The 13,952-nt window shown below is 34.1% G+C and overlaps 1 protein-coding gene across 1 annotated transcript in view; it reads left to right on the top strand.

Moving 5' to 3' along the window:
* The window catches only part of LOC138316516 (mucin-2-like), a 59,908-nt gene that overhangs the window by 44,836 nt on the left and 1,120 nt on the right, over positions 1-13,952 (top strand). The window contains exons 54-68 of the mRNA XM_069258206.1: positions 123-314; positions 869-1,107; positions 1,330-1,468; positions 1,925-2,053; positions 2,904-3,017; positions 3,948-4,034; positions 4,442-4,528; positions 4,833-5,083; positions 6,104-6,251; positions 6,944-7,576; positions 8,006-8,253; positions 9,491-9,638; positions 9,946-11,303; positions 11,473-11,550; positions 13,512-13,589. Of these exons, the coding sequence (XP_069114307.1) occupies positions 123-314; positions 869-1,107; positions 1,330-1,468; positions 1,925-2,053; positions 2,904-3,017; positions 3,948-4,034; positions 4,442-4,528; positions 4,833-5,083; positions 6,104-6,251; positions 6,944-7,576; positions 8,006-8,253; positions 9,491-9,638; positions 9,946-10,085 (2,555 nt within the window). The 3' untranslated portion in view covers positions 10,086-11,303; positions 11,473-11,550; positions 13,512-13,589. The remainder of the gene's footprint in view (positions 1-122; positions 315-868; positions 1,108-1,329; positions 1,469-1,924; positions 2,054-2,903; positions 3,018-3,947; positions 4,035-4,441; positions 4,529-4,832; positions 5,084-6,103; positions 6,252-6,943; positions 7,577-8,005; positions 8,254-9,490; positions 9,639-9,945; positions 11,304-11,472; positions 11,551-13,511; positions 13,590-13,952) is intronic.

Here is a 13,952-nt window from a genome sequence, read left to right as displayed (position 1 = left end):
CCATTGTTAAAATGTTAATTCAAAGCGAGTGAAATATTACTGTAGTATACGAAAAGTTAATATCCGTGCTTGCTACACTATCATTACATCTTAAATACCTATAATTGTTATTTTTATGACAGCGAGCACGCCATCCTCCAGTACAGTAACTTCACCTACATCTACAACGACGACGACGACGACAACAACAACAACAACGACACCGCCGTCAGTATCGAGTGAAACAACAAGTCCCATCCAAACAACGACAAGCCCGCCATCAACAACGACGAGTTCCCAAACAGAGTCCACAATTAGTACAACTACGGCGGCAGGTACACATAATGTTTCATTGGTATTAAGAATGCAAAACGTTTTTAAACGGAAGCAGTTGTAAGATAACCTTGTATTAGGCGCATTATCATGAATCAAACTACGATTGCGTTGGAAAATGTTTGACGAGTATCACTCAAACACATGGATTTGTGATGTACAAAAGACCAGAAATTTAACACAATTTAATGGATAAGTATTTTATCATTTGATAATGAAGTCCAAATACTCTTAACGTACTTATTTTAAGCAGTCAAATTTGTGCGAAATATGCGAAACACTTGAGCGTATGATTTATTAGCGCTGACATCAATTAACGGAATTCGGCGATTCAATACCGGCAATACTCTTTCACAGAATTAAGCGTTGTACATGAAATAGCGCTTCAAAAGACGACGCGAAAAGCGCTAAAATAGTATTACCGTTAACATATATACGTTTAAAGTACGTCAAAGTAAAAGACAAATACGACATTTGTTTCCTGGTAAACGACAATAAGCGCAAATACGGTTTTTTACCTATATGTCTTAATGATTTCACGTTGTTGCCTTTGCAGAGTGTCTTAAAGTTGTACTAAACTCGACCTCCTCAGACGATTTAACACAGACCACAAACGACGGAGAGACGCATGCACTCAACGAATCGTTTTCCCTCTTTACACCAATCATATACTATGAATTCAAAAAAATAGATACCGATGTAACATTCATATCTTTTGTTGGTACCGTGACTGGTGTTAGTCACATCAAAGTGTCGGTCCTTGATAAAAACAGTGATACACTGGACTCGTTTGACGTAAGTTGTTTGTTGTACTGAAGGCATGTAAACACTATAATATCAGAAATAATGATTCACACAAAGAATTGTTAAGTTGTAAGCCTATTTCCATTGATCCCATATATATATTTAACGTTAAACTCCCGTGAATATGTCAGCGCATTGATTTTGTTGATTTTACATAAATGTTATATATTTAGCATCAATGGATGAGAAATGAGACCGTTTTATGCTTAACAGATGGACGTTAGCAATGATGGACAAGTAGAAGTGCTTTTAGGCAACACTGACGGAAATTCTTTGGAAGTAGAGCTAAAGCCTTCTGGATATCAGACAATGCAGTTTGAGTTCCTTTACTTACAATTTTGCTACTCACCAGGTAAACATTTTATCATTTAATAAGAGATTCGAGAATGGGAAATGAAACATGATGGTATCATATTTATCGCTCTCGCCCCCTATAAATCTTACTGACCCTCTATGCCTTTAAAGGGGGTCAGTAAATGACTATATAACTAATATTAATTATTACGAACAAAGATTGAAAGACCTATTATTTAAATAAAGTTTGACATCAATTCATAATAGGAAAAAAAAAAGATAGATGTTGAAATCGATAACAACTTACAAATATTATTGTAAGGTTTTTGTTTCTTTGAAAGACGGCTCTTGATTTTGATTATATATTCCCAAAGACCGAAAGTACTAGATTAAGGTTTTGGTGCAGGAACTGATTAATGAAGTTTAAAATCATTTCGTACTATGAATAACATTTGTAGATATTATTTATACTGATGATAACACGTTACTAAGATTTATATTTCTGTATTGGAAGCTCTCACAACTACTTCCGAAACATCATCATCATCATCGACTAGTACGACGACCACTACCACAACAACAACACCACCTACCCCGTCATCCACTACCAGTCCACCTAGTATCTCAAGTTCCACGGAAACAGGTGATTCTTTAGAGTAGAGCTAACAGATTTTGTCAGATACAATTATACATATATATACAAAATGTGTATAATTTGTGGCATATATAAGCATCCGTACTTTGGTAGGAAGTGCAAATATTTGGAGTTAACAGTAGTGTCACCACACAGGAGGGCTCTCTCTTTTCGCATGCCAAGAAGATATCAAATACATATACTTAAAACTTTATCTTATTTACAAAGGCAAAAGCAATTATATTATGTATTCGTATTTGATGAGTTGAGATAATTGCCTGAAATGTGTCGACTTACGAAGAAAACTGTTGTATGACTGACTGACGGACTTATTTATCGTTACCGATTAAACACTTGACCAAAATAATTCCACCAAATTGAGATTATTGAATGATTATTGTGCAATTTGCTATCTAAAGATTTTGAAATGTGTAACCGGATATACAGATCATTATTCACATTTTGAGTATAATGGGTTGCCAGGGTAACCAGATCCCCATTCGCAGGGTTATTATAATGGGCTACTAGGGTAACCAAATCTCCATTCACCGGGTTAGTATAATGGGTTACCAGGGTAACCAGATATCTTTTTACATGTTTAAGAATAATGGGTTACCAAGGTAACCAGATCCCTATTCACGGATCAAAATAAATCAACATTGAGTTGATATCTGTCATTTTTAAAACACATGTCCGCACTGTCTTTTATTCATTCATCTCATACATTATGGCATCTCAAAAGACAGTAAATATTCATGTCTATAGTTTCAGAGCTACAACTTGTATTCATTGTTCTTTTTACCTGTAATGTCACTTACATACAAAACGCATAATGATATTCATTTTGGTATTTTGTAAGGTACACCAACTACGTCATCCACAACTTCGTTGTCATCAACACCACCAACAACGACAACTACAACTACCACAACTACACCACCGTCATCAACGTCAAAAAGTTCCTCGACAACAGGTATTATACAGTTATAGCTGAGTACAGAACATTAGATAATGTGAGGTAACTTACGTTCGTTGAGGTCATACTTAACAATTTCATGTACATCGTGTTTATACGTTGTGTTGTCACTGTAATTTAAGATTGATGTAGGGCCTTGGACAAAACAGCAAATGATTGTTTTGAAATGTTCATGTTCTCATGTTTTAACTAACCTAATACTGTAACCATAGATTCGTAGTATTTGTTCATTAATGCCCATTCATTGGTTTATTTCAAACGTTCATTTTCAAATTTCAAATTTGAGTTTGATCTTAAAGATGCTCCACCGCTGACACATGGTGTTTTCCTTTATCGAAATAGGAGCAGACGATTTAGTATTTTTCTTCAGTTGCAGATGTTACTTACTTAACATTTTACCACCATTGAAAACTTTGAGCTTCTAATTTAACTTCAAGATAAAAATATTAAAAAATTATTATTTTCATCCAAAAAAAAAAAAAAAAAAAAAAAAAAAAATCCGTGACACTGTGTCCTATATGTAATCAAGTACTGATTTCGCATGCACAAAAAGCAAAATAAATTATTTTATGTTATTTTTTTTGTGTTAATGAGACATATACACACAAGATTAAACACCAACTACCGTTAATGACAGGTATCGTTTATGCTCTGTCTGTGGTGGACCATCATTAAAATTTCATTAAATCAGACATTATTAAACAAAATTAGATTTGACGTTTAATGACTCTCAAATTGATACAACAAATGGAATGTGCGGAAAAAGAAGTGTTTTAGATGCTGAGATGCTGATATATTTAAGTAAACAATAGTGTAGAATTTGTATTGTACATTGTGTAATGTCAGTAGGTATTTACCTAACCAGTATAGGACAAAGAAGTGACACGCGTACGTATGTTTGTGTATAAAACTGTTTTACTTATCAAGGTTCTACACCTACATCATCGGAATCAACAACGCCAACGCCAACAACAACAACAACTACACTACCACCAACGACATCTACAACAACAGGTATCGACGAGTTATAAAAGTTACAATAGATCCAATGAAGCTACTTTCTACTTACACCATCACTATTAAGTTTGATATCAACGCATTTTTTGTAATATGAATCGCATGACTAACAGCTGTATGCGTTGCAATATATCTTCAGTACTAACAAATCTTTATGGAAACTGGCTTTATCATTTCACGAAGCTTTTGAAATTGATTATTACACGTAAATGTTAACAGTAAAAATATTTAAAAACACGAATTTACATTTCAAAATTTTAAATATTCTTGACAATCTTGGAAAAACGAGTCATTGTTGTTAATATTTCTGTAAGTTATTGTTTTTTATTTGATAATGCATTGGAATCAATAGTGAAAGACAAGACAAAGAATGTCAAATATATACATTTGTTTAACCTGTTCAGTTTCCTCGTCGACTTCGTCATTGTCAACAACAACAACACCAACAGTAACCATAACGACACCACCGCCAACAACGACACCAACAACAGGTATCAATTTTAATTTAAATAAATCAAAAATGGACAAATATATTATATTTATACGCTCTTGGGTATCTTTATCGAACCTATTCCTCTTCTCTTTACATTATTTCAATGATATATTGTTTGCAATGATCAGTCAAAGTTGAAACGCGTTTTGATAAGCAATTCGGCAGTCTAAAGAAGTTTTTTTTACACATTTTTAACACCATGTTATTTAGTTACTTTGTTGTAATTTGGTTATACATGTATATTTACATATATATTTCAGAAATGATTTAAATAATATTTGAATTCACCATTTTTTTTTCAGAATGTCAAAACAATACTGTCTCCGATTATAACATGGACATTTTGGACATTAGCCCAGTTGATGGAATTACTAACAGACTTAGATTTATAGCAAGCAATGCCAATATGAACTCGGCGGTTATCTACGAAATAACCGATACGACAGGCGATACAACATTCCTGAAATTCGTCGCAAGAGTAAAACATGTAAAGAGTGTTCGATTCTCTGTATTAGCGGACGACGACACCGAGACACCAGTCAGTGAAATTGAGGTAACACTAATGGTATAATGAATTTAAAGTAGTTATTGACAGAACCCGAGAACACACAAGAGCGCTGGTATGCCCTGCATTGACATAGCTGTTACTCAAAATACTTGAATTGTGACATGATTTGTATTAATTTGTGCACTTGCTTTTATTAGGGTTATCCATATATCACTTTTTAAGTGTACTTGCAATGCTTTCATATATGACATATTTCCGTGATTTACTGCCGCCATATGCATGCCAAGATAAAAAAGGACTCGATGTGTATGCTTTTGTAAAATAAAATCCTGCCAAAGAAAGGTTGGTAGTACCTATAAACAATGGTAAACACAATGGCATGGGAATTTGGTTGCATAGATTGGCAATATACTTTTACGCATATTTTGTATACACGCATTTGTGCATTTTTAGATTCCGTTAATTGGTACCAAATAAGTGAGTTATAAGCGTGGATATATCCCCAGTTTACCTAGGGGATAACACGTTGTTTCTATATTAATTAAGGGAAGAACATATACCAATATTAAGTGTCTTATCATAACCTTCATTTGCTTCAGAATATTTTGTTAAGTGTCCTTGTAATTTCTGATGATTTCCAGCGGAGTTTGTAATAAGTAACGTAATCATAGTTCAGTATGCAGAGTTACTCCCCTTGTTCCGTTAAGTAAGCAAAGTGTAAAGTCCATACCATATAATGACATTTGATTGAATCTCGAGTTCCAATAATGCCTTCATGTTTCATAATGTTTATATTTTTTCACTTGACATCTTGCAGATTTGCGGTAAATATTTTTCTACGAACTGAACAAAAATAAAATCACAGCCTGATAGCAATCTTGATATCTGAAGAGTTCAATTTATTCACTATAATCAAGGCGTCTGTCAGTCTCTATATGTGAACGGAATTATATATATTTCTAAATTGTTAAGCTACAAGCAACAGTTTGTCTTCAAACGTTTGCTTTTGTTTATTAATCATGTTTGCTCACCAAATGAACAAATATAATTTATATAATGATTTAGGTTGAAGACTCGGATTTAGATTACGTGCTTGTAGACGTGGATTTAAAGAGTGCAACAGGTTCAAGGTTAAAGGTCGTCCTATATCCAACGACAGGATATTCTAAAAGCGAACTCCAAGTCATCAACATAGATTACTGTGCTAACAGAGGTACCTTGATTTCACCAGACCTGATATTTTTAATTTACTAGATTGCTGTATTATTTATTCCAAAAACAAAGTGACATGTATGGCTTGGGTCTTTTTGGTCTCCATTTTTTTTACAACTTAAATTTAGGAAATTTGCTTATTGTATTTAAGACATGCCAGATTCATTTGCAATAGAAGTTTTCTAACTTTACTGGTTTTGTTGCCATTATAGCCATTCAAGATAAACATAAAAGAAAATTTTAACTTATACTTAAAACTTTTTGCTTCCTACAAATATGTGGACACATTTTTATGAGAAACATAAAGCTTGCTCAATGATACGTTGTATGATTTCTGGATGATAAAAATATGGCAAAAATTGACAAAACTCACATTTATATAAGTTATGCATACTATGGATGGTTATCATTTTGAATGCATTACATATGATCCACAATCTTCATACCTATTATATCAAGAACGTACTCGATATTTGAAAGTCAACAACACTTAATAACTCAAATTCAGGTTTAAAATTTTTTGACGTATTTTGAGCCAAACACGACCACACCATTTTAACGATTTCAAAAGTTATCTATCAATGCGTGAGTGTGGAAAAGAATTATGCGTTTCAATAGCTGAAGTTGTTGTTCTTACCAGATTAGAACAAAACATTATGTATGAACGTTTATTAAACTGTTTTACTTATCAAGGTTCCACGTCTACGGAAAAAACAACGCCAACAACAACTACACCACCAACGTCAACGCCAACAACGTCAACAACGCCAACGCCAACAACAACAACAACTACACCACCATCAACTTCACCAACGACAACAACTACACCTACACCAACATCGACAACGACACCACCAACATCGACAACAACAACGACAACAACAACTACCACACCACCAACAACAACACCAACCACTACACCACCAACAACAACACCAACTACTACATCAACAACAACACCAACTACAACACCAACAACACCAACTACTACACCAACAACAACACCAACCACTACACCACCAACTACAACACCAACCACTACACCACCAACAACAACACCAACTACAACACCAACAACACCAACTACTACACCAACAACAACACCAACCACTACACCACCAACAACAACACCAACTACTACACCACCAACAACAACACCAACTACACCAACTACTACACCAACAACAACACCAACCACTACACCACCAACAACAACACCAAGTACTACATCAACAACAACACCAACTACTACATCAACAACAACCTCTACGACAATTACACCGTCAACAACGACTTCTACACCGCCTACAACATCAACTACAACAGGTACCAAGAAATAATATATTCTGTTGATTACCTTTTTTGAAATATGATAAGCGTTTTTTATAAAATTATTTTTTTGTACTTTCTATCCATAATTTTTATTTTCGTTGTATTATTTCAACATCAAATTGTATCAGTTTAACACTAAAACATGATAGACTTGTTCTTTCTATCCATAATTTTTATTTTCGTTGTATTATAACAACATCAAATTGTATCAGTTTAACACTAAAACATGATAGACTTGTTCTTTCTATCCATAATTTTAATTTTCGTTGTATTATTTCAACATCAAATTATATAAATTTATCGCTAAAAGACTAAACCTTGTGTTGCTAAGCACGTCTACAGCCGGAAAACCTTTTCTACATCATTTCAGTTAGTTCCATGGTTACATATAATATTTCGTATTAAAATCTGCCATCTTTTCAGAATGTGTCATCGATTATGTCTCCGATTATAACCCGGAAGCTGTGGCGGTTGACTCAGTAGATGGAGTAGTTAGCAACTTAAAATTTACACCAAGTGCCAATGTGAACGCAACAGTTATCTATGAAATAATCGGTAATCCAGACGAAACAACATTCATGCAATTCACCGCAAGAGTAAAAGATGTGCTAACTATTGGATTTTCTGTGTTGGATGATATGAACTTTGAGACACCGATTATTGAAGTTCAAGTAAGTGACGTCGTTGATGCCCCCTCCTCCTCCTCTTTACGATGTGTTCTTCAGACAGATATCGATAAAAGTACACTTTAATGGTTTTATGGATTCTACTGACACGCTGATAGTCAGAAACCAGAAAAATGCAAACAAAACTGTGTTGGCCTTTTATCTTTTTATTGACCTTATATTAACTATGGCAAGGAAAATAGCGGATGTTACCTGTTTTTTTCATGATTATAAATATGCATATGCTATAGTTTTATTTTGATAAATTCAATTTATTATTTATCAGTATACAACACAGGGACCTGGCACGATTTTTTTAAACTAACAGTATACATATATATATATATATATATATATATTATAGTATCAAGGGTATGAACTCGGCGGTCGAGAAAAACGGACCTATTTTTTTAAAACCGTGATTATCTTAATAAATGGGTTCTATACAACATTGACGAATATCTTACCTTAAAGAGAAATAATTTATCTTTCCATTGAATGCTTGATGAACAAAATTGGCCAAGTATTGACGAAGTTGTGGCTTGATGAATCGGGAAATTTACGAAAAATATGCTAGGTGGACATTTCCCTGTCCGGTCGAAATGTCGTCTTGGCTCTAATGGGTACCTCAAAAACCAAGCCAAATCACAAAATATACGCTTGTGGCGGTAAACAGTACCCATAACTGTGTTCATCCACAACCTCCTTTGGAGGTGTCATGACCTGTACTTTGTAGAAAGATAAATTATTTCTCTTTAAGGTAAGATATCCGTCAATGATGTATAGAACCCATTTATTAAAATAATCACGGTTTTGAAAAAATAGATCCGTTTTTCTCGACCGCCGAGTTCATATCCTTGATACTATAATATATATATGATATATATGTATACTATTGGTTAAAAATTTTCGTGCCAGGTCCCTGTGATATACAATTACACTTATAACACTTGAATTATAGAAAAAAGTAAACATTGTCTCCTTACTGAACAAAAAGAAAATCTCTGCTTGGGTACAATCTTAATGTCTTAAAGAGTTCCATTTATTCACTCCTATATTAAATGCGGCATTCTCACTCATCAAAGAAATATATGCTATTGAAATGCAGTGTTCTGTAAAAAACAATGTTTGGATTTATTTATATGGCAAAGTTTATCTTCAAGGTTTTAATATTACTTCACTGTTATAAGATTTCATAAAATATACGTGTGTAATTGATGTTGATTCGAAAAAAATGTTGTAGGTTGAAGGCTCGGATGTCGATTACGTGCCAGTGGACGTGGATTTGAAGAGTACATCCGGTCAAAGGTTAAAAGTCGTTCTATATTCAACGCCTGGGTATTCTCAAAGCGAACTCGAAGTCATCAAAATAGAATACTGTGCCATAACAGGTACCCTGACGTTGCCAATATTTAAAATTATTTGAAAATAATTAAATAGCGTTAGAAGATCGATAGATATATCGAAAATAATCTATAAAATACGCAAAACAAGTAAAATAAAAGAAAAAAGGTAAATACATTTTCAACTGTGTTCGCATTCGAAACAATAATTTCGAAAACAGAAACTTTCTTGTCTTTGATTTCAAGCCAATCTTTGCTTGTCGTTATGACGGAAACATCTATCTTAAATTTATCGTATTGATGTTTTTATCTTCATAATTCCATAACAAATCCACGTCATGATTTTATTTTACAGTAACATCTCCCTCTACTGCACCATCCTCTACGCTGACCACTGGAACAACTGTAACAAGTACTACGGTATCCACTCCAACATCGGAACTTACAAGTAAGTCATCATCCTGTCTAAATTTCTTTTTCTGCAGATTATTTTGAAGAAATTGGTGTGAATTGGCGGTAAGTATTTTCTTAAATCAATTTGTCATTTTTGGCAACATTGTACTAAAAAGGAGAGATTCAGCATTTTGAAGCAATCAAAAACAAAAATATCGAAAATTCAATAATGCGAGGTACTTTTCGGTCCTTTGGGGGTTTATAAATAAATGCTGTTATAAGCATATCTGCATGCTGCAATCATCCTTTTATCATTCGATACTAAGATGTTTAATATTGGTGATTTGTTTACAGAAACGTTCGTTACAGCAAATAGTATCCAACTATGTTTTGTTGTGCATGTTAATTGTAGAAAGACTTGTTTGATGCAACCAACAGAAGAAGATCATTCGAGGACAATTTATCTGAAATATGTTTATCGTATATGCAAGAGATATATCTAATTTTAGTTCAATTTTCTAAATGGGGCTGAGAAAGCATACAAAATCCCAACTTGGAGAATGGAAATATTTGTGTTGATCGCTATTTGAAATAGGTTACTTTATGTTGTTTGGTTTCTTTAATCGGTTTAGCAAATTGGTAAGTATAACATACTAGGAGTTTCTACCAGCGTGACCCTTCCAAAACCTGGGTGTAACATCACAGAAATATAAAGGGGATGGAATGGTAGGTAATGGTAAGTATGGACATCCATATATTCACAAATACATAACAGTTTACATAAGGCCAACAGTTCCACTATAAAAAAGACACGAATGTACCGCTGCCTACTAAAACTCAAACACACCGCAGACACGCAACACGCCGTATATACAGAAGGCAGTCCTTATACGACACTATATAAAAGACATAACACGAATATACCGCAGTCTCCCTAAACACATACACATCTCAGACACGTAACGCACTGCATACACAGAAGGAAGTCCTAATTCGACCCTGTCTGTAAATAGGACGTAAATAGAACAACAACCAACCAACGTTGCACATATATATGCCGTTGAAACATTTAATTGTTTGTAAGATAAATATATGCATATTTTTTCCAGCGCATAAATAATACAAGATGTAAACAATTGTGACGCGGATAGGGACAAGTAAGGTAAGTTGTTAATTCGCGCTTTATTACTACATAGTTGTTGAATATGTCGACTTTTAATAATTATTTTACAGCGAAGAGGTAAGTATCTATAAAGGAGTATCAACAACCAGCACCGAAACAACGATTTTGCGGAACAGCACAGATACAAACCAGGAGGGGTAAGTTTACGTATGATAAATATGTATTTGTTGTATCATATATTGATTATTCTTTGATATACAAGTTGTATATATGTTAAACCTTCTTTTAAAGTAGTTGTGTTGTGTGTTATTTGAATGAAGATTTGTTAAATAAAAAAGTTTTCTTAAAGATATTGTGTTTTACAAGGTGCTCTGTTAGAGAAACTGTAAAGCCGAGAGATACATGTTTCCCACGAAGAACGACATACAACTAAAGAAATTAAAGGTATGTGAACGCAGAATAAAAAAAATTGCGAGTGGTGTAAATAAATAAATTAAATGAAATAAATCAAAATCGTCACATATACTCCAAATTTTTTAATGATACAATTTTTTTATACTTTCTATCACAATATATTCTCGAATGATAAACTAATTATATATTGATCTACTGTATGACATAACATACCTGGTATTCGTTGTTTAGTTTGCTGCTGCTTTCGTGGTTGATATTAAGTCACGGATATAAAACAATGTATGTTAATATAAACTCTGCTAAATGTTCCATGAGCCATTTTATGTTATTCAATAGTAGTGTTTGAAACAAGGCATTTTACGAATCAAACAGCAGTCGGTTTGAACCAGGATTTACTTGTCTGGTTCAAGCAAGATTACATATATTTCAATATACAATGATACTTTATTCACAACGATTCATGAAATATTGAAGGATTGATTTGCATAGTGTGTTTTATTATGGAGATACAAGTTTATAACACCAACATCCGGGTTTACTGATATTTTTGTATTTAAACTTAAACAATGATATGGCAAAAACATATATGTACCATATTATAGGGTTATTTCATATATGGATATGAAGGATAGTGATATGCTTCCGGAGGTTCAAACAATGTTGTGAAACCCGAGGCTTGCCGAGGGTAGAATCTCCCTATCCTTCAAATCCACATATGAAAGAGTATATCTATCCCCCGCTTTCTCCGAAACGGGGAATATTAATTTGGGTTTGTCCGTCTGTCTGTCACACGTTTCCAATAACTGTAACAAATGTTATGGCCCTTTGATTAAATAAAAAAATCATTTTCTGCCATTTCCCTGCAATAACTCTACTAAATAATAACCGATTTTCATCAAACTTGGTAACAGGTCAAATGCCTTAAGGGCTTGGCCAAGTTCGATTGCCACTTTTGGCCGACAATATGTAGTGGATTTATGGCCCTTTGATGTACTAGAAACGTCATTTTCTGTTATTCCCTGCGCAATAATTGTAACAAATGTAAACCGATTTTCTTAAAAGTTAGTATTGAAGTTAAATGCCTTACGAGCTCAGCCAAGTTTAATAGTCACTTTCAGCGGACATTATTTTACACATCTTAGTTCCGAATAAGTTTATTTTTTCATGTTTCAAACAAGGTTAAACCTTACCTCAATAATGTTTACCTACAATAGGTCATGAAAGCGGGGGATTGAAATTCCACGAATTGGCATGTTCTCTCATACCTCGACGCTTTTACAACTATAATATCCCGCCGTTTTGAAATAACTTTGAAGAAAACCACGACTGCGAGTCAATTTTCCTATGTATGCATCTTTTATAGTAAAACCATCCTAGTTAAAACTTTCACCGAGAAAATAGTAATTTTGATGACGCTGGGACGTCACGAGGCTGTATTGCATGGGTAACCATGTAATACAGCCTCAGGCGTCATTAGTGTGTAACATGAGAACAGCTTGTATGAGAGACCAGCAGTACTACTACACCCGTAGGTATGAGAGACCAGCCAGTACTACACCCGTAGGTATGAGAGAGACCAGCCAGTACTACACCCGTAGGTATGAGAGACCGACAAACCGTAGCAGTAGCCAGTACTACACCCGTAGGTATGAGAGACCAGCCAGTACCAGTAGTATGAGAGATACACCCCGTAGGTATGAGAGACCAGCCAGTACTACACCCGTAGGTATGAGAGAACAGCAACACGTAGGTATGAGAGACCAGCCAGTACTACTACACCCGTAGGTATGAGAGAACAGCCAGTATTACATCCGTAGGTATGAGAGACCAGTCAGAATTACACACGTAGGAATGAGAGACCAGTCAGTATTACACACGTAGGAATGAGAGACCAGCCAGTATTACACCCGTAATACACAGATATGATAGAATAGAAACAAACTACTGTTTATCAGATGATAAAGGTGTACATCTTTACTTCTCTTTTATAGTTGTCTACAGTTTTATACAGTTCCTCGGTGTTTATAGAACAACAACAATCGCACCACAGTAGCCGTAATGCCGCAATGGTAAGTCCACTTCACTTTGACGCTGCCAAACAGATTTTAATAAACGATTTAGGTTTATAGTGGTGTTCACATTAGTAATAGCAATATATTCAATAAAATTTCACCATATTTCTCCCGTTTACACAAAGGTTATTTTACGAATTGATTATCCATATTGGAAACAAAATCATGATGAACCTTAAAGAATGGCCACATTGTCGAAAGTCGATGTGCATTATAATATTTAATCACTTAACTGAGCCTCCAGTAAATAAGAGAAAAAAAATCAGAAAAAAAGAAAAAAAGTAAATGTTTATTTTTGTCTCACTAATATTTCAAAAGATATGTCTTCTAGATATATTTATTTCCCCTCATTTTGTATTA

This window comes from Argopecten irradians, chromosome 2 (assembly GCF_041381155.1).
Source record: "Argopecten irradians isolate NY chromosome 2, Ai_NY, whole genome shotgun sequence".
NCBI lineage: Eukaryota > Metazoa > Mollusca > Bivalvia > Pectinida > Pectinidae > Argopecten > Argopecten irradians.
The sequence above is the reverse complement of the archived record's forward strand: the minus strand, read 5'-3'. Positions and strand labels throughout refer to the sequence as shown.